At 47.2% G+C, this 21361-nt stretch overlaps 2 protein-coding genes across 6 annotated transcripts in view; both read left to right on the forward strand.

The window, feature by feature from the left end:
- The window catches only part of sdk2a (sidekick cell adhesion molecule 2a), a 76247-nt gene extending 70619 nt beyond the window's left edge, over nucleotides 1-5628 (forward strand). For all 4 annotated transcript variants that reach the window (XM_081711344.1, XM_081711342.1, XM_081711343.1 and 1 more), the window contains 2 exons: nucleotides 1792-1921; nucleotides 3482-5628. In XM_081711344.1, the coding sequence (XP_081567470.1) occupies nucleotides 1792-1921; nucleotides 3482-3883 (532 nt within the window). In that variant the 3' untranslated portion in view covers nucleotides 3884-5628. The remainder of the gene's footprint in view (nucleotides 1-1791; nucleotides 1922-3481) is intronic.
- A 2238-nt stretch (nucleotides 5629-7866) lies between these two features.
- cdc42ep4a (CDC42 effector protein (Rho GTPase binding) 4a) lies at nucleotides 7867-18983 on the forward strand. Of its 2 annotated transcripts, none has more exons than XM_027010835.3 (2): nucleotides 7867-7963; nucleotides 16186-18983. In XM_027010835.3, the coding sequence occupies exon 2, from the start codon at nucleotides 16347-16349 to the stop codon at nucleotides 17388-17390; it is 1044 nt and encodes a 347-aa protein (XP_026866636.3). In that variant the 5' UTR covers nucleotides 7867-7963; nucleotides 16186-16346; the 3' UTR covers nucleotides 17391-18983. The 2 variants fall into 2 exon arrangements, with proteins under 2 accessions (XP_026866636.3, XP_035388261.2); XM_035532368.2 differs by having other exon boundaries at nucleotides 7885-8140.
- The last annotated feature ends 2378 nt before the right edge of the window (nucleotides 18984-21361 follow it).

Genomic DNA, 21361 nt, shown 5'->3' on the forward strand with positions numbered 1-21361 from the left:
AGTGGAATGCACTGGTGGTGCGGGGGGGCGCGGGGGTGTGGTTCTGCCAGTTTCCCAACAGAACAGGTCTGGAGGGGATCAAAGTAGCGGCTCCAGAGCGGCTCCATGGCTTTGAAGAGCTCCACTGGGGTGCAGTATTACTATGGAGCTGCTCCGTCTCCCCAGGGAAGGCGGGGTGATGGAGAAAAAGACATTTCAGAAGGAAAGACAGATCAAGGCGACAGATACACAGACAGGAGACAGAAAGATGGATTAATGGATGGGTCAAATCGAGGACTTCAGGGACAGACAGATTGAGGGATCCAGTGATTAACATTTGATACTCCAGGGTGGATGGTGAAGTCAGCTTGGGTGTCAGATGGGGCGCTTCACGCCTGCTTGTAAACTCGCCGTCCCCTGAATCTTAAACAGATGCTTTATCATAATGCACCCCTCCCCCTTCTCCCATGAGCTCATCACAGGGGCTCTGTTGTCTCAGGGTTAACCCTTCCACTGCCGGGGCCTTTGTGCTCCAGAATCCAACGCATTTCTGTCTCTGTAAAGCATGTTTCGTCACTTCCTCCCCTCTTAGGCCAACCGTTAATGAGAGCTACGTCCGCCCTCTGGCAGTGAGGCTCTGACCCCCCCAAACACGCGCCAGTCGTCACGGCCGCCTTCCGAACGGCCGACGTTCCTTTTTTCATCGCGCTCGTCTTCTGATGTAAGACCTTTGTGCTGCTCTAGTTGGTTTGGCTTGATTTTCGTGCTAAGCTACGTGAAGTCGATTACTGAAGCAGGGCAGGTTTGGAGTCCTCCTCTTTTTGCTCATCTCCGGTGACCTCGGCTCCGAGCACACCACAGCTCGTTATAGCGAATCGCACAAACTCTCACTGCCATGCAGGAAGCCCTCCGTAGCCAAGTGAAAGACCTGCAGCCAGAGCCTGTTGTGTGTATGACAGGTGTTATAACACCTGTAGTGGGAAAGTCATGCATAGTGTTATAGTCACTCATAGTCATATAATCACTCGTAGTGTTATGATTGTTCATAGTGTTAGAATCACTCCCCACATGCCAGGTATAGACCTCAGTACCTATTGAGAGATCAGAGACGCTCTGGAGACTAGCTGATTGGCTGCAGTGCAGAGGCTCCGCCTCTTCCCCAGTGTTCGTCTGGGCAGGCATCCTCTTTAGGCTGTCCATCTGTCCAGCTGGCTTTCAGTCTGCTGTTGGTGACTCCCCTGACAGTGATTACTAGACTCTGTCATCTGTGGACCCTCAGGATGTAGTGGTGATATGGTCCTGAAATGGAACTGGGGAAGGGGGACTTTTTAATGAATGCCACATTTTATTAACGTGATGAGAAACTTTGTCTGTCCAGAACAACAGCGTGTTAGGAAAAGGGAGAAAACATTTGTGTCGGTTTGGCCTTATCTTCCCAAAACCTGCAAATGTTGTTTTTTTTTCTTCTTCTTTCTATTCAGAGATAACGTACAAGCAGCATAAAATACAGAGTAAGATTTTGAATTTAAAAAGTTTCTTTATTTTATTTTTTTAAATCTAAGTTGTCAAAAGATGAGGCATGAGGCTTTCTCACAATGGAAGGGATTTCGGACCACCTTTGACCTTAGCTCTGAAGGCCACACAGCTGTGGTGATTAATCTTTGAGAAGGCACACTAGTCATGGGTGTTCATGACCATAGAGGAGCTGAGCTTCCATCTGGCCCTCTGCTCTGATGCTGTCTGTGGGCTTCCAGATCTTCAGGCTCTTATCTCGCTCTCTCCTTCCCGCGCTCTGCTGTCTGCATGTGTCAGGTCTCCACCACGGCCCAGTCCCGGTGGTCTGCATTACTCCGACGAGGACATCAGCACGAAATGTAACGACCTTATCCCGGCCGAGAGCAGCAGCTTGACTGAGAAGCCCTCCGAGGTGTCCGATTCACAGGTGCCCCAACCTACAGAGATTGCATGCGTGCACACACACACACGCACACACACACACACACACACACACACACACACACACACACACACACACACACACACACACACACACACACACACACACTCTTATTTGCTGTTTCTATTTTTGTGAGTGTTTTACATTGAGTTGTTCATTACTGTTATTAAATAGTGCTAAATCTAACCTTAACCTCAGTAACCACAAGTATTTGGCCCTTTTCAATTAAGATAACAACAATAAATTCCCACAACAATAAATGGTTTCTTATCTTTGTCGGGATCATAGGTCCTCACAAAAATATGCCTACATGCACAAATACACACATGCGCACACACACAGCTATATGTTCATTTGAACCCTAACATTTAGTGATTAAGCTCACACAGCCTAATGGTGCTTCTCTATATTTGCATCATTATTTGTCTGTAATAACTCTGCTTAGTTTCTTAATTGTAAAACGCCTGTTCTCACAGCCGTTCCTGACCCACTTTCTTGAACAGCGCTTTTAATTGAAGCTATTCAAAGCCCGTGCGATTTTCTTTCCTCTCCGTTCTCTGAAAAAACACGTGTTCCTTTTCCCATGCCAAATAAACCGCTGCGAGCCGAGCTGGTTCGGAAAGCTCTGAAGTGTTGGCAATCCCGTTCGCTGAATCCGAGCGAGTCTGACCTTTGCCTGACAAAGACACTGCATGTGGATAGAGCCCGGAGAGGCGTTCCCATCTTCCCGCACGTTTCTGTCGCCAGAACGTGGTCGCCTCCCTCGTGGGATACGAATGGGAAAGGTGTCGGGAGCCAGTTCTCATGTTCAAAGATTTCGCCCTGCACGTTTAGTGTGAGCTAAATGTTATCCAGCAGGAAATGCCCTCGGGATCTCATCTCCGGAGGCGTGGGCCGTATGACTTGAAAGCAACTGGGAGCGCTGCAGATATCCAGTGAATCCAGCTGAATCCAGTTGCACTGTTTACCCTGGACCTGACCTAATGCAAATAAATGTTCTAAATGTTCTAATATCATGATGTTCTGTTCACCTACACGGTTACAGGGTTATATTGACTTTCACATAAGCGCAGAAAGATAATGGATATTTCATTATAGAGATCAAAGGCCAATAATAGAATACGGCAAAGTCATTTTTATATTCTTAGTCTCCTAACATCATTACATGATTTATTGGCCATTTAGGAGACCCTAGTGGTTTCAGATGTCAGCTCCACAGAGCTATGGGTGAATCTAATGGACTGCTGGCCTATGGTAGTGGCTCCTTAACAGCTGTAGAAACCGCAGTAGGATGTGCAGCGCTGATTCTCTTTAATGCCCTTTATCCTTTAACATCCTGGGGCAGACTGAGTTGTAGTGTTCCCTGGGACAGCGTGGCAGCTTTAGCCATATCATTGGACTTTAAGTGTTTTGTCTGTTTCTGTTTTGTTGCTCAAAGACTGACATCTATTATATAGCACATAAATGATCAGACATAAATCAACATAAAGTGCTCTTCATGTGAGGAGTCATGTTTCTTCCACCTTGTTTCCTGTCCAATACTAGGGCAGCGACAGCGAATATGAGATGGACCCAAACCGCCAGAAGACGCACTCTTTCGTCAACCACTACATCAGCGACCCCACCTACTACAACTCCTGGCGCCGGCAGCAGAAGGGTGTCTCGCGGCCTCCGGCGTATGGCTATGCCCAGCCTGACGGCGCGGTCGAGCAAGAGTCCAGGCCCCACCCACCCCCGCTGCCTCCACTACCGCCTCTACTGCCCCATGCCACCCCAGCCCCTCAGCCCCAGGGCCAGGCCACGCTGTTCAGGCCCAAGGGGAGCCGGACTCCCACCCCTTCTCTGCTGTCCACTGAGGCTCACAGCCAGCACGCCATCTATAGGCCTCCAAGCAGCCTTGGGGGCTCCACCCAGACCCCCGCCACGGGCTTCTCCTCTTTCGTTTGATACTAGACTCTCGTTCCAGTGACTGCACGTCCGGTTGAGACTCCTCCCACTGTGCGGTCATTGTGGTTTCTTCTTTTTTTCAGGCTGCATTTTTATTTTTTAACGATTTTATTTATAGGCGCATCGAACATCCTGGGCTGCTTGTTTACTTTATTTTACCCCTGTGTGAGAGTGAGTGTGTGTGTGAGTGTGTGTGTGTCTGTGAGAGAGTGTGTGTGAGTGTGTGTGTGTGTTTGTGTGTGTGTGTGTGAGTGTGTGCGTGCATGTTTGCAAAGATTGAAAAGACAATCATTCAGCGTAAAATGTTTGTTGTTTGACCAAAACAACGTGGTCTCTAAGCCATTCACTAAACAATGGTTAGTCTAAGACATTTCTAAATCTTATTCCTACACTGCAAAAACAGCCAACAGATATTTTTGAAACGTAAACTGAGAATTATGTAAATGAGAGAGTAGATAAATTGCATATTTAAGCAAGATATGAACATTTTGAAAAAGATTTTTGCATGTGAAGCTAAAAATTACCCAGAGCGTAATTATTTTGGATGTTCTTACCTTTTGGGGATTTGTGTAACAGTAATTCATTAAGTCACATCCAAATATGACAGCACCTTGCTCAAAGCATAATATAGCAGCTCGATGTACAGACTGGACAAGAAGTTAGATCTTGAAACGAATATGCTTCAGTTTTTAGTGCTGGTTTTAAAATCCCTTTACATCTGCACATCAACCTTCGTGCCACACGAGCTGCTGCTAAGCTAGAAGTTGTGGATGCTACCAAACGTCGTTGCTAGTCACTTTTGTTGTGTCACTGTGTTTTGTCATCCAGAAAGTGGTTGTGTTCGTGAATTTAAAAGGTACTTTCCATGGGAACATGTATTCAGGTGAGACTTGGACCATTGCCTGGCTGTGAAGTCAGGTGATCTGTCTCTCATCAACCCAGATGATGAGCAGGCACATTGCATAGCAGCTCATGCAGATGCCGTAGTGCCGTGGTGGGAGCTAGTTCAACTATCCTTGACAAAAATATTACAGATCTGTAGTGCATTGTTATTTCTATGAATGAAATGAGGAAAAGACACCTAAACAGGTTTGAACTTAAAACAAATGATAGTTTCATAAAGTGATGCTTCTTGCTTTATCATCACATAGGTGATTACGATCTTGCATTAATGGCCTACGCCTCATAAAGAAGACCAGGACACCAGAGCAGCATGCGTTTACAGCTTACACGAGGATTCCAGGTGTTGGAAGAGACCGAGGGATAATCCAGCTGATCTGTACAGAAAATGACTAATTATTACAATAAAGACAGTCACCTGTCAGTCGTCTAAACTGAGGGAAAACAGGCCTAAGATAAACCTCCTCATCTCAAAAAAATCTGAAAATGATGTCTGTTACTACTTCTTACACTGTATGTAGCCTATTTCTCTGAATATTGTGTAGAATGTGTTTTTACAGTTCACAGTATGACACCGTGTATACATATGCCTACAGTTATGCCAGCGGATGTGCTTAATTTATTCATGATCTTTTTTATTGCTTTTGTATTCTAAATTACAAGTGAAAAGAGATGGTGGCTCTATATGGAATTCTATTGAACGAACACTCAAGAACTGCTATAATCACGAACCACACATCTCCTGTCTTGTTCTCTGTGAGGTGACCATCACTGTACAAATTCTTAAAGGAATTATAATGGGGTCAGCTAATGTTTTTTTCCAAAATAAATTATTTTATTTTTCAGAGGCTCTGTATATCTCTTTCATTATAACCTGTTCATCGGTACACTCAACAGTACACTCAAGGCCAGATTGTACACTCAGTGCCGTTTTGTGGCCCAAGGCTATGAAACAATTGGGGCCCCACTAAAGTGAATGAATCGGCCAGTATGAAGCGATTAAAACTGAACACCTACGCCAATTCCGATGCAACAGAATAGCAAATAAATAAAAAGCAATCTGAACCGGATTATAGCATATCGCTAAAGTTGCCACTTGCCTGACCACTTCTGAAAAATCTGGTTAATTTAGGAGTTTATATATATATTCTTATTAGTTCAAGCTTGTTTATTTGTTGCAGTTTTTGTTATGGACCCCATTCTTATATGTCCTAGGAGATGCCAACCTGGTATTTTAACATGCTCTCTATTTTGAAAATCTTGATTTTTTTTTAACTCACTGCCCCTTAACCCGGCCATGTGTGCCATCAGAGTGCAGGTGTAAAGGTTCTCACTGAGGTTTGTAAGTAGAGCACTCAGTACTGGAAAAGGACGGCATGCATTGTCTCTTCCCAAAGCCCTTTCATCCTTTAGTTCTCTGGATCACGAGGGAGCCTCTGTCTCCAACAACATCAACTCCATAATGGGGAAAGACACCTGATCCACGGGAGCGCCGCCGGCTTCGCCTTATTCCTCCTGTCACGGCCGACAGATTCGGCTCAAACGAGGACGTTCGAGTCGAGTGCAAAATTCACAAAGGTCCGGAGAACCCATGCAGAGACACTAAGGGAGGGTGGGAGGTGTTGCCTGAAAATAATACTTTTATTCTGTCTGGACGGTGGGGGGTTAGTTAAGGGGAGGAGGGATGATATCTCGAGAGTGAGTTAGAGGGTATTATGAGATGCTGGTAAAGCTCATTTAGCTCCAGATATATAAGAGATTAGACATTAGGCATTTTACCTTAGCTGACATAAGGGGTTTCTCTCTGTTTAAATGTAACAGAGTAAGACTCAGTAAGAATCAAGTTCCTCACAGTCCCGGGAATACAGGCAAATGGAGGAAATTACCTTTTAAATATGAATGAAAGACTTTTACTTCTTGAGCACACTGTTCATCAATCTGTTAATAAAATTATGACATACATTGTACATACATTGTTAATATATTTTTGTACATACATAGAATATATATATATATATTTATCTGTATATATATTTTTTTTCTCTATGCACCCCTGGTTCTCTTCCCCAGTTTGGACAGAGCACTCCACCATTTCACTGCGTGTTGTACTGTGTATGACTATGTATGTGACAAATAAACCAAACTTGGAACTTGAAACTTGGAACATAAGTCTAAATCATTTTTCATAAGCTTGTTCTTTTAATGAAACAACTGGAGACCTTTGGTCATTGCGTAGGATGAATGTGGTAATGAACGGGTATCGTTATTTTCCAGTGGACTAGCCATTTATCTTTGAGACAGTCTGTATACAAGACTTTCTCCTCTGAAAACACTGATAACCCTGAAAACAGCCTTAGTCCTAACCACAGATAATGACCTAACTGTTAGACATTCCATTCCCCTTAAGTACCAGGGCCTGGGGCTTTGTCCTGCAAGAGGATACAACCTGCCCCTATAGCCCACAGTTGAGGTGCAAACTGTAGCAGACTTTTGTCAAAAGATCCTTCATCACGTGAATACACAAATGAGTTAGAACCGGAGGGTGCTGACTAAATCTTCAAACAGCAAGACAGGCAGCAGTCATTCAACTGCAAGGGCCTGCAAGTATATCACGTTCCTGTTGAGAGAACACTTTCAAAGGATACACGGATGGGTCATGGAGAAAAGAAAATGCATCACGGCTCTTTGTATCACATTTTTTTCCATTCTGCTATTGTAAGCAAGTGGTCTGTAAGTCAACATTTGTTAAATAAGTGTTAAATGGGCAAATAAACTGCAAATCCCAGTTGTAAAGCTTCAACACTTCAACACTTTTTTTTAAAACAGAGCAAAATGAAAAGTTTTCCAGTGAATCGGAACAGAACCATGAGGGGTCTGTGTTCAACTCAAATAGCCGCCAAAATAACCAGTGGGCAGACATACATACTGCTCTAAAGATTATACACTACAACTGAAGCTCACATAATCAGCAATGAATAGCTCTTCATTGAGATTCAGTTTGAATCTCGACAGCTCTCCCCAACGCGCTTCTTTAACGTACTGCTTCTTTAAAACCCTCCTGGCTGGAGGCGGGTCCAGTGAACGAAAGGCGCAAACTGAACGAAGCGTTGCGCAAGCAGTGCGTTACACGCTCCTCAACAGGAAGGATGCGGTTGCCGATATTTCTTTGCGCTGCTGAAGGTAACTGGGGGAAATATCTTTTACTGCAGTGTTGCTGAATTCACGAACGGGCAGAGAAATGCTCAAAGTCGTGTAGTAGTTACTGAATGGAAGATCGAGACACCGGTGAAGGTAACGTCGGGCACTTGGGGAATAAGAGTACAAAACGTTGGCCGGATGCGAGATTTTTTTTAAACAGTAAGTTCTACTTTTTCGGCGGTCTCAGTCTAACAGTAGCCGTGCATGTTTCACCCTTGTTTTATTCACTAAAGGACGAGACCTTTTGACTTTATTTTATTGTACTTTGTTAAGGTACTTTAACACGTGTTAAAGTAGTCTATCAATATGTCATCAGTAAACATACTAAGGAATAGGTCTCTAGTGTAATTGTGTTCGAGGGGCCTCTCATTTGTATCGGCCAAACCCGTTGAACAGTTGATTGCTGACAATCCGTCGGTCGTTTGTCTTTCCCCAAGATGAGCAAAAATCTGTACGACTCCTCTTGTCTTTGGAGAACAATGAACCTGTTCCTGGTTATCGATGCATTCACTGTTCGTGTATAATTTGTCCATCGGTGGTTGGAAGGCTTGGTGTTTATCTTTGTTCTTCAACTCTCCTTGCTTTATCCCCGAAGTTAGGCCGCGATCCAATTTTTTTTTCCTGTTCAGAGTGTCCAAAATATGAACATGATTATCTTTTCTTCTCTGGTTGTGATCTTAAATGTTTGGTTGCCCGATTGTCTCCTGTATCCCACTAACGCTATCCAACGCATATACGTACAGCCGGGTCATGTGCTTTTTTAAAATTTATCCTTTAATAGTTTGCCACACTATGGCTGTTGGTTATATTTAGTTGTTTTTTTTGTTGTTGTTTGTTTTCATTTTGTTATAATCAGCCTATTTGTCTAGGATATGTAACTTGAACGTGCGCCCTGCTACAGATGGAACTGCGTTTCTTTGTTGCGAGCGCGCACGCGTCTGGGATGGGTGCTAGCGGCGCACGGTTGAGTTACGATGGACCCAAACTACACACACACACACACACACACACACACACACACACCAACCAAAAAACGAACAATAAAAATGTGTCCGGCAATGAAGCAGTGAAATGAACCCGAAGCTAGTCTAAGATAGCTACACTCAAGGTTACCCTAGAATCCGCTTATCGGAAATAAGGTCCCATATACTACGGGTAAATGATTAATCTGCTTTTGCAGTCTCGTGAGTCTGATCGTGAAGTTACCCAGCATTATATACCGACCGTTAATAACCTACATTTAAGCTAAAGAAGTGAAAAGCATACGTGATCCATGTGTAAACACCTTTGCAGCTTTTTTGTTTGTTTGTTAGCCTGTCAAACTCTGTGTGTGTGTGTGATTAGAACAGTCTTTTTTACCATCTCTCCTATTCTGAAACACTACCCACTTATTTAGCATGCAGCCCAAATTTGAGTTGCGATCCTGCTTTCAATGCACTGCTTTTCAAATGTAGCAGCCTGATTTGTGTCATTGGGCACGGATGCTGCACAGTTAGACTGGCCCCGTTCTAGCACGGTAAGCAAAATCTTGCTCTGTGCTTTCCTCCGTCTAGGTTTTCAAGCGAGCCTCCCGTCTTTAGTTCTTAACAGCGGCGTGGCCTTGCATTCACTCAGTGTCCTGCTGTGAGCTGGCCCTGGACTCCCTGTCAAAAAAGCCACCCTTTGACATGGGCTGTAAGCATAATACGGAAGGTTCTCCTCCCCGTGAGCAGTCTCAGTCTTTGAGATGTTTCTCAAGCCAGTGGCAAGCTGATTGGCCCTTTGGCCGCATCGGCGTGGAAACGCTCCGTTCCAGCCTTGGAGGTTAATGAACGCCATTATTCTGCACTGGGTTGCGCTGGACACGGTGCCAGCTGCCTCGCTGCTGTCCTCGGGTTCTTCAACACAGATGCTTTTGGCCTCTACCCAGACTGGGTTAACTTAACGTTAAAGTCTGTGAAGGAGATTGGAGAGTCCTTTTTCCTTGTTTTGGGATCCCTTCGCACAAGATTTTATTAAACGGCCGGTCTTATGAATGGGAGCAGTGTCAGGATTCGGAGCACTTTGCTATGGTCCCTTAAAGGCCATCTTGACCTCGTACTCGAGTCAAATCTATTAAAATACATTTCTTAATATGTATATTTGCAGGCTTCTCTCTTTCAAGCTCTTCCAGTGGAAGTACCAACTCATGGATCCCATTCAACACACTGCTATCAAGATTGTTGTGGCCAGACTCAAGTCTTTTTGTGGCCTCGGCCTCCGCTGGGACGCGTGGTCGCGTGTGACAGAATTCGTGCGTGACTGCAAACCAACCAACAGTGCCGGAAACTCCACCTAACCATGTCAGATGCTTTCGTGTGGTGGAGTTGCTGAGTGTAGACCGTTCTCCGTATACACAAGCTCTTTTATGCTGAGCACTCTGCAGCGTACCTGTATTGGCGGAAGAGGAAGTGCACGAGTCAGGTGGAACCCTCCATTGACTTTTGCAACCCTCCATTGATTCCATGTGCTGTAGTGAGTGTTCTGTCCCGATCATCTCTTATACCCGTGTCCACGCTGGCTGTAGTTTGCCACATACGCTTCGAGTGTTCCATCTGCTTTTTTGGCATGCATGCTTTGGCACTGTGGAATGACGGGGCAGAAAAATCTCAGCACATTCCAGAACGGTGTGAACACCACCTCATAAACTCCAGAGTGCCATTCATCGTGAAAGGTTCCAGGTGTTTAAAAACCGATCGTGTGGGTTTGTGGTTCCAGGGTAAGTCGTCACACCTGGTCCGGCTGGTATAAGTCACTGGCGGGGGGCAGGGTCACACCCAGAGACACTCGAGACTCGTTGCTGTCTCTGGGCTTGCAGAGAGCAGCGTGGCTGTCGTTAGAAGGTCTGCTACAATGGACCGTGGGAAAGATCGTCTCTGTGCTGCTTTCATCGGGCGCTCCTTGCCAGAGCAACTTCCGTGTTTATCAGTATGCCAGAATGTGTGCTCCCTTGAGATTGAACCCGTGACTCGTTGCTGGCACCTTGCAATACCTGCTTGACCAGGTGTGCTACAGTGGCACGGTAGCCGCTGCCCCATCTCCTGCATCTGAGAATGTAAAGAAGAGCGTTTTTGGTTTTTAAATCTCCCAGGTTGCTTTCAGTATTCTGCAGCATGAGTAAACAGTTCCAGGCCTGGGAAGCCTCATTATGCACAAACTAACCGTGAGTGCTGAGTGTTTATTAGTGACCTCTCTGAACATTATATTTTATCCCTGGATAGTCAGTGGTTAAATCAGCCCACATAGTTGTTTGTTTGTTCGTTCAGTGTGTGATCAGTAAGTGATTTGTCTGTGGTGTGTGTTCAGGATGGGCAGGGGGGGTTCTGCTGGTATGAGAGGGCTGGTGGGGTGGGGGGGGGGGGGGAGAAATGGTATGCTGCTCCTGATTTGTCCATGTTGCTGCCCCCCCCAGAGCATGGCTGTGCACAGCATTAGTAGTGCCAAGCAAACTTCCCTGTTAGCTCAGATAGCAAAAAACATCCTCTATAATGGATGATCCTTCCTGTCTTTCCTTTCTGGGCCTCCTTGGCGGCCTGGGGAAGGGATCTGACCTTTGATGCCAATTGCTTCTGTTCCCAGGAGGGTGACGCCCTTGGCGGCGTTTTAAGCGCCCTGACCTGTTTCCTTGAAGTTCCAGACTCCCCTTCCTATTGCAATGCGCTCATCACACGGTGTTGCGCCATACCCAGTCCTGATTGGACCGCCATGTTCGCACCTTCTGAGGTCTTCTGCCAGTTGTCTGGTGTGCTCCACCTGGCGGCCTGCACAGGCTGCTTTCTGACTGGGTTGCTCTCTGGCTGACCCTTGTTACCGCCTGAGTTCCTGCCAGGTTAAGACATGATCCACGACCAGATCAAGAGCTGGTGAAGGCATCATTCTGCTCAGAGGGCGAACCTAGGGAAAAAAACCTGAGCTTTCTGTGTCCTTCCAATAGCCACGTGCTGCTAAGCTCTTTGGGGATCAAATTACCACCTGATTTGTTACCCTGTACCATCATTAATCAGTCTTTTCGATTTAATTAGGGATTGAATTTTCTTTTCCCACCCCGCCTTGTCTGCTCCAGGTCTGCTGACGTGTGTGCCTTTAGTGCAGGAGCCACAGGTCACATGGTGTTGTTTTCCATCGGTGCCACTGCTGTTAACGAGCCCTCACTGGACTCTCTCTGGAAACGTAAAGCACTGTAGTTTTGCTGGGCACAAAACATGGGCAGCTGTACTTGCATGACTGCACTGCACTGTTCTGATAACAGAGGGGTGTGAAGATGAGCAGATGTCATGTGAAGAAGACTGGAATGGCTTTGGTTGTCCCTGCTATGTTTAATTTCTTTATTTATATATAATATAAAATCTCACACACACACACATTTGTGAAGAAGGATATTTTTCCATTTCTTTTGAAGTGTTGTAGAATTGAAATGAATGAGGTTGTCCTTTGTTAGAACAAAGCTTTACCTTTGATATCTGAAGCCAACTGCGTAATTTAAACCTATGAACTTCTCATTGCCAGTTTAGACAAACCTAATTCACTCTTGGTGACTGATATGAATGGAGAACCGTTCTGAGTACGTGAATATATAGTGTTGGTTGCCTTAATTGGGGGGGGGGGTACCAAGCTGTCTGGGTGAGTGTTGATGACCACGAGAGACATCTGTCCTCACTCTGCCTTTTGAAGGAAGGAAGGAAGACCCATTTAACGAGCCCTCTGTGTGCTGCTGCCTTATCTCTAATGAATAGCTCTAAGGTTCCTTCAGTTGGGCTTTATCTGCTCAAGCAGATGCATACAAAGCTCTGAAAACAAGGTTCCTGTTCAGTACCGACTCCAGTCACCAGGTAAGGGTTGACCTGACGCTTGGTCAGGTCAGGCTCTTTGTTTAAAGTTGTATAATGTACCTTGGTTGCACTGTTCTCAGGCAATGATAAATATTTTTTATAGGTAATTAAAATCTGGTACTCGCCATATTATTTTTATTTTTTTATGCTACTTTGAGTCAGACATCCCCTAAGTGTGTAGTGTTGGTGTTGCCAGAAGCTAAACGTCAATGGCTCTTAAGTCACAGTTCCAATTCCTCAGGCAATACTTTGCTTAATGCATGTTATGGTTACAATGGTACCGGATAGGTCACTGAGATAATAAACCATTGTTACTCATATTTAGTTTTGGTTTATGATAGCAGTCCACTAAAGCCTTCAGCTGGGAACTCCAAGTGTCCCACAAAGCAGGAATGGATCCGCTGCAATGCCATGCGTGGACGATTCTGAGCCGCCCTTGGGTCATCCAGGGTTCCGCCCAGGCTGGTGGCCCATCGCAGCCCCAACCAGATGCCTCTACCCCAGCTGGAGGAGTCCCTCCACGCTGCCAAGCGTGGCTGGAGTAGCTGGAGGGTAGACTTTCGGGAGAAAATGGTCAGTAATCAGGGAAATGGAACTGGTCCATGTTCATGAATGGAGTCCGTGTCCCTCTGTGCGCCTCGCTCTAGATGCGCTTAAATGTAATTGTTCTTAAGCGCCTGTCCGCATGAAATAGTGATTTAGTGGCTGCAAGTTGGATTGAAAGAAAGTGTGAAGTGGCATGTTGGACATTCCTCTACCAGAACAATACACAAACGAATCCACATGCAGACTGGCTTTCTTTTCAGTCTTAGGGGTGTTCTTTTTATGAGCAGTGCTGCGATGCAAAGTGCTGTTTGGGATTTTTTAAATCATTTGTTTTATTATTCGTCAGTCCGTGTTCAGCAATTGCCCTTGTTATCCAACATAAAACATTGAAGTGCTTCAGCCTTGTACAGTGTACTTACAATCTAAGGCTGAATCACACTGCTGCTCTTGCACTCTCTCTCAGCAATCCCCCCCGCCAGATGTCTGTGTTAAGAGGAAGAACAGTAATTCGAGAAATGCGTATAGAATTTGGAACCGCTCCCAACTGTGCGTGCACGTAGTGTGTGTGCGCGAGTTAATGCGCCTCACTAAGCCTTTAAACACACACGAGGGTCACGGGTTAGTATGTAACAGCGTTGCTGTGGGGATAGTGGGATGGATGCTGGAGAGAGGGAGGTGTGTTTAGTCTATGAGAGGTGGAGGGACCCAGGGCGAGGGGCTGTTTGGAGAGTCGCCGGCCCCCTCGGAGGGCTTTTGTTTCCCACGCCTCCTTCTCATGCTCCCCTACTCCTCTTGCATCCGCACATGCCTATAAATGAGCATCACTGCCCCAGTGCTGCTGGGGGATCGGCCCACAGACCAGGCTGTGGAATGACCCCCCCCCAGCCCTGGTTATTAGACCTTCCAGTAATGCCGGCTAATGGCTGATACTGCGCGTGCGTGTGTGCGTAATGGCAGTTCCTGCAGAGGTGTCGGGGAGCACCAGGGGGACTGAAGCTTTGCATTTTTCATGTGCTGCTTTTTTCAAAAGCTCCAGCAGTCACCCCCCCCCCACACACACACACACACACGCTGCATTTTATTTTATTTTTTTTTTTGTGCTTAATTGCAGTTTTTTTTTTTTAATACCTCCATTATTAAAACTTTTATTTGTGTATGTATTTTTTCTCTTCTTCTTTGCACTTCCCAAAACACTCAGCTTCCCTGTGCTTTATGGGAAGCCCTTTGCCTCATGTTATTACACTGACCATTATTCAAATCAACCCAGTGTAATTTTGAGGGGTTGGTAAGGGTCAATTCTTTTTCATGCATGCGTGTACGCACGTGTGTGTTTTGCATGCATGTTTCTCCTCAGAGCATCAGCTGAGTGCTGTCATGGTAACAAGGCCCCCCAGTATCCTGGAGCCTTACCAACGCTCCCTGACATTAAGGGACGGCCCAGCCTACATAGTTCACGTTCATTCAGTCACAGAGGGACAGGAAAGGATGTTGTGTTGGATTTCTTTGAAGGGGCCTTCGATACTGTTGCGTGACAGTATGGTTTGAGCTGGCCACATCACAGGGTAAATGTCAAGTTGAAAAAAATGATTTGTTTATAAAGCCATGTTAACTGTTATGACTAAACCACGCATCTACTTGCACAATTTGTTAGCAGTGAAATTGATATCCCTTCCGCACCAAAATAGCAGTGAAACCGTATGACGCCGAACGCTGAAAGGTCCGGATCAAATCAGTTAGCAGGTTTCTCTCTATATGGCCTTAAACAAACCAAAAAAAAAAAAAAGCACACAGACAGGAAACGCTCTCGTCTGCATGCAACAGCGTGTTGCCACGGCAATGCGTTCAGGTGAACCCATCGGCAGGAAGTGAGTGTGGCGTAGGCAGAGGAAAGCACGAGCCGAGGCAGAGCAGTGCTTGCTGGAGTGGGGGGGTGTCGGGCGGAGGTGGGGGCTCCTAAATAATGCATCAGGGCTGGGACGGGGCACTCAGCCTGTCCGTCATTCTGCAAGGCTGAAGCTAACGAGCTAGAATAAGGGCAGGGGGCGGACCGGGGGGGCGGGGGCGGGGTCGTCCACGATTAAGACCTGCTTTCACCAGCAAGCTCGCCGTCTGTGCTCCCGGGCTTTATACGTCACGAGGGGCTTCTGGGTTGCCTTTGTCCTGGACCCGACTGCTGTGTGCCTCTCAGGATACACACCGACGGCCACGCAGTAAAGGGAGTTCTAACTGCCATTGGGCATCGTTTTGTTTGACGAAAAATCGCTGTCGCACAATTTATCAGCATTTTGCTCCTTCTTGACCTTGCACTCGTCATTGCACGCCGATCTATCCTACGCAGGCGGCCGGTGGCGCGCAGACGCCACGCTGACGGCGACCGGACCGGCCGTGACCTTCACCAGAACTCTGTGTTCTCCCCTCCAATTCTTATCTTATCTCGCCATTGATTTAAAACCTCGGTCAGCTCTGTCCCGAGAGGCCGTCTGTGAACTGCGTGCTGCAGCCAAACACTTTCTTACCGAGAGGGGAGGGGGGAGAGGGGGGAGGGGGGAGGGCGGGCCAACAGTGACGATGCATTCTGCAGCTCCCATCAGTATTCAGCACCCCTGTGCAGATAAGAGTCCCTGGAACTGCTCCACTCACGACTTTCTTGATCTCGCGCAGGGGGGAAGTGAATGACACAGCACTACCCGAATTCGCTTAACGGAGTTCGTGCCGTCGGCGGCTCTGGCCGGGTTCAGCGTTCTGTGTCCGGCCTGCTGTAGAGGCTTATGCTGATCTCTTGTGTTGTTTTTTTTCCCCCTCTTTGCACAGGATTGAGTTCACCTGAAGACTGAGGCACAGGCATCATCGAGACAGGACACGGGGCGCGTCTTCCTCCGGATGCACCCGCAGCGTCTGCGTACTTCTAAAAGCAGAGCCGGTTTGTCGTTCTCGTGGAGACGTCTAGATTCGGAGCCCTCGAAGACTTCAGGATGCCCATTTTGAAGCAGCTGGTGCCGAGCTCGGCGTCCCAGACCAAGCGGCGCTCCCGCATGGATCTCACCACCGAGATGATCAGCGCCCCCCTGGGCGACTTCCGCCACACTATGCACGTGGGCCGCAGCGGGGACGCCTTCGGGGACACCTCCTTCCTCAGCAGCCGCACCGGGGAGCCGTCGCCGGACGCCCACCCCCGCTCGCCCAAGCCGGGCCTGCTGTCCAGAACCTTCCGGAGCAGCAAGCGATCGCAGTCGGTCACCCGCGTCGACCAGCGGGAGCACACGCTGCTGCCCCCTAGGGGCTCGCCCACGTTCGTGAAAAACGCCCTGTCACTGCCCTTCCTGAACGAGGGGGAGGGTGACGCGGCAGCCAGCAGGGCACACAAGAGCCTGGCCGGCAGCCCTCTGAGGCAGCAGGCCTCCAACGGGGCGGCCGCCCACCAGCTGGACCTGGAGCTCCACGAGCGCTGCTTCGGGGAGCTGACGGACCTGCGGCCCTTGTCGTCGTGGAACGGCGGGGGCATGAAGCACGCCGAGTCCGTGATGTCCTTTCACGTGGACCTGGGGCCCTCCATGCTGGGAGACATCCTCGGGGTCATGGAGAAAGAGGAGGAGGACCTGGGCTTTGAGGAGGGCAAGAACAGCGAAGGGCAGGCTTCTCCGCTCCCTAGCGACCAGGGAGGGGAAGAGGAGGAGGATGCAATGAAGGAGGAGCAGGAGGAGATGGTTGTAGAGCAGCAGGAGGAGGAGGCGGAGCTAGAGGCGGAGCAGATGGCCCCTAACCACGCCCCCGGCTCAGTGGAGATGGAGATGGAGATGCAGAGCGAGTCCGCTGCCGCGGCCGACCCCCAGCCCAGAGAGCTGCAGCAGGCCGACAGCTGCTCCGTCTCCAGCTCGGGCTCCCACGCCCTGGAGGACAAGCCGACGGGACAGCCCTACGGGGCGGACGCGGACAGCGCCGGCCACAGCTACCGCCCGGGCGAGGAAGGAGCCTTCTCTTCCTTCTTAGAGGACGAGGACGACGAGATCCGTGTATGAGACTGCGCTGGTCTTACTGAAGCTGCACATGGACAAAGAAACACGGAAACAATCAGACAGTCGTCTTCGTATTATGTATAAGTCCAAAACTGCTGTTGGGTCCTGCAAGGTGGATATGAGCACATCACAACCATACTCTGGTGGCTCTGGGAATAATGTAGCCGAGGTCACCGCTCCCCGCTCCATCCGTGCCTCTCCCGACCTGGGAACGGCATCTGCTGGCGCCTGCTTTAGGAAAGAACGCAGATGGGCATGCGGGTGGCCATGAGGGGCATCCCAAAAATAGGAAACTCTGCGTCCTCAAATTTCTTTGTTTGCACTTTCTGCTTTCTGTCCCCGCCAGGCCTGACCAAGCATGGGCGTGCACAACGTCACCACGTGGCTACCATACTCTTCACCACACTATCAGCGCATGCTTGTTTGAAGGTTCGAGAGAGCATGAAGCGTTCCCGCCCTGATCACGCAGTCCGCCAGCTGCATGCGACAGGCCCGGGAGCATAGCGGCAGAAACGGAAGGAGCCGCAGAAGCAGATGATACGGGTTCCGTTTTCTGCCCTCCCACAGCTGGCTGACTGTCACTCGGTGGCCTGCTTCTTAGCAGAAATCTTTTATTACACTTTTCCCCCTGACTTTGTACAGGATCTCGTATCCTGGTTGTCTCTGCTGTGCCTTGCATATCTTCGTACTTCCTTCCCTGTTATGTGCCGGGAACGATTTGGCTCAGCCGCTAGGCAGTTGATGTGTGGGACTGGGGTCTGATGCCAGGAGCAGACTCTGTGAGGTTTGGTGGGAGAACGTTTTGTCTTCTTATCCTAGCAGACATGGTGTCATTGCACTAATTAAGCTAAAACTGGTATTCCGGACAGGAAGCGCCTGGCATTCGGCACAGCCAATGAGCCCTAATGGAAATATCACCTGAGTGTGGGACACAGGCAACACTAACTACTGCTCACATAGTTTACTCCTGGTTGGAAATTTCAGAGTCAGGAGAATCTTCTGGGAAAAGACACATCACATGTTGGTGAGGCCTTCCCATCTGGGCCTTTATTTATGTTGTAGGCTATAGGAAGTAGCCAAGGAACGAGTTGTAAGAAATTCTAACAGACCTTTTAGCAGCAAAATTCCCTTTTAGCCTGAAGTCAAAATGACAGAAGTGCCAAATTTAATCAGATATGTAAAACAATTTGGATATGATTTCACATGGGACTTAGCAGGGGCTCTCCCTGACTGACCTTAGTATTCAAATCAGAGGCTAAAACCTTGGACTTAATTAAGGGAAATGCGTAGCTGGAGTGTATTTGCATAAACCACACAAGGGGGAAAGCATTGTGTAGCAGATCCAGTATAATTTGGAAGCTTTTTTCAGGAAGGCTATTTTGAATTTAAAGAACAAAGTAAATGTGGCTCCAGATTTGCTGGTGTTTATAAGGTGGAAGTCTGGTCTTCTTTGTGTAAGAGCATTGTTCATCACGCTTTGAGTCTTTCATCCTTTTTTTAATATCCTATTATATATGTTTTTCTTTGCTTGGTGACCTAGTTTTGAAAAAGACAACATTTATGGCTATATTTTCAATAAAAGGAAATGATCAAGTATGTCTGTGGTGAGTTTGACTAAGACCCCATCTCACAGTTAATAGCGCGTGCGTGCGTGTGTGTGTCTGTCTGATTTACTGATTTATTTATTGATGGAAGCCATCTTGTGCATTTTGACAGTTGAAATATCTACATCTTCACTGCTTCTTCAGACAACAAGTAATGGCTTATGTCCACATCTGTACGCCAAGGTGATCAGTAGAAAAACAAAACGCGAGTGGTTTAGACTGCAGAGGCGTCGAGTCGGAACATTGCGAATAAACACGAGAACCATGCGGGTGTATTGTCTGCCTGCTAGTGTTGTTTGAACGAGTGTGTGGCAATGACCCTGATCATGGTCTCCCCTCCCAGCAGTGACCGGTTCCTCTCAATGTGGGGGGTCCTTGTGGAACCTCCCATTGTTAGGTCGGGGTCAGGAGCGGAGCATCTGGCCGGTGATCCACACTCTGCAGCACCCCTGCTGTTGATGGAGCGGGCAGTCTTATCGCTCAGCCACCGCATGCTCTGAGACTGCTATTAAACATTCATGCCACAGAGCTCCCCTTGCGTGTCCACCTCTGTCTGCGTCTGTCTCCGCATGGCTTTGTTCCACCTCTTTTTAAATGTAATCCACTTGCAGCCCTCATGGGTGAGCGAGTTACAGCCCTTTATTCGCCACGATAATCTCAAAGCGAACGTGTATTGATCGGAGGCCTTCACGTAAGCAGAGCACAGCCGCTAAGCTTTCTATTCCTAAATTGTTGTGTGGTAAATGTTTTCTCCAAAAGTTTGTCTTCTGCCACCTGGTGGCCATACAGACACTACATTAATTACAATTCTGAATCGCTATTCACTGTGCACATTTGTCAAGTTGTATTTGAGGATTTATTTTATTATTGAACAACTACAGTGCTCTCAATCAGTCCAATGTGTTAATAAAACTCAAACCTGAATATTTAAGGAAGTAAAAGTGAGGTTTTGGCTTTCTTGGGAGAATATTTGTATTCATAATTATTGGGTAACTATTAATGCACAGAATTATTATGCAACTAAATGGAAAAACAACTTTTCCTCATGTCATTTGTTTATTTCCAGCTGTTAAACATCAAATAATAAACAGCCAAATTTACAAAAACATTTCTGACATAAAAAAGACCAAAATAGCCCCCCTTCTTTTCAATAACAGTCATAAGCCTTCCATTCATGGAGTCTGTCAGTTTGTTACTCTGTTGCTCAACTCTTTGTGCAGCATCAACCACAGTCTCACAGACACTGCTTAAAGAGCTCTACCTTCTCCTTCACCGTAACTCTCCCGTTTAAGAAGGGCCCACAAGTTCTGAATAGGTCAGGTGAGGTGAAGAAAGGGGCCATCTCATTATGAGCAGTGGTATCTCAGTGGTGAAGGTACTTGGCTAGTAAATGGAAGGTTGCTGGTTCAAGCCCCACCAGTGCCAAGTTGCCACTGTTGGGCCCCTGATCAAGACCCTTAACCCTCAATTGCTCAGGTTGTACTCAGTCATAATTGTAAGTTGCTTTGGATAAAAGCATCAGCTACATGTTGTAAATGTAAATTCTTTCAGGCTTAAGGCTTTTACTGGCTAGCAATGCAGTGGAGTACTTTGATGCACATGATGGAGCATTGTCCTGCATAAACATCATGGTCTTCTTGAAAGATGCAGACTTTTTCCTGTAACATTGCTTGAAGAACGTGTCTTAAAACTGGCAGTGGGTTTGGGAGTTGATTTTGAGTCCATCTTCAAGTCGAAAGGCTCCAGCTAGCTCATCTTTAATAACACAAGCCCATAGCAGTACCCCACTTACTGGCGTCTGTGCCGAAGTAGAGATCTGTGCCCATTACTGATCTGGCCACAGGCCATCTGGTCTGTCAAGAGTCATTCTCGTCTCATCAGTCCATAAAATCTTTGAAAAATCTGTCTTCAGATATTTCTTGGCCCAGTCTTGACATTTCACCTTATGCGAACCTTATGTGTTCAGTGGTGTTCGGGTTTCAGCCTTCCTTACCTTGGCCATGTCTCTGAGTACTGTACCCCTTGTACTTCTGCGCACTCCAGGTAAGTTGCAGTTCTGGAATATGAGAGCACTGGAGGATAATGGGTTCCTGGTCGCTTCACATTTGATTCTACTCAAAATCTTTGGCAGTTCATTTGCATCTTTTTTTTTTTTTCTCAGCATGTTTCTTGTCACCCTGTTGACTATTTGCAACAAGACATTTGATGGTTCTGTGATCACACCCCAATATCTTAGCAGTTTTAAGAGTGCTGCATCTCTCTGAAATACTTTTTACCATTTTTGACATTTCAGAGTCAGTTGAATCACACCTTGATATAGGATGTTGATCTCCTTAGGCCACACCCTCCCTCTTACACAAATACACATTT

This window comes from Electrophorus electricus, chromosome 3 (assembly GCF_041902795.1).
Source record: "Electrophorus electricus isolate QZ-2024a chromosome 3, ASM4190279v1, whole genome shotgun sequence".
In the NCBI taxonomy this organism is placed as follows: Eukaryota; Metazoa; Chordata; class Actinopteri; order Gymnotiformes; family Gymnotidae; genus Electrophorus; species Electrophorus electricus.

Bases quoted from the DNA above. Each gene is read 5' to 3' on its own strand.
- cdc42ep4a (XM_027010835.3), top strand. From the start codon at position 16,347: ATGCCCATTTTGAAGCAGCTGGTGCCGAGCTCGGCGTCCCAGACCAAG.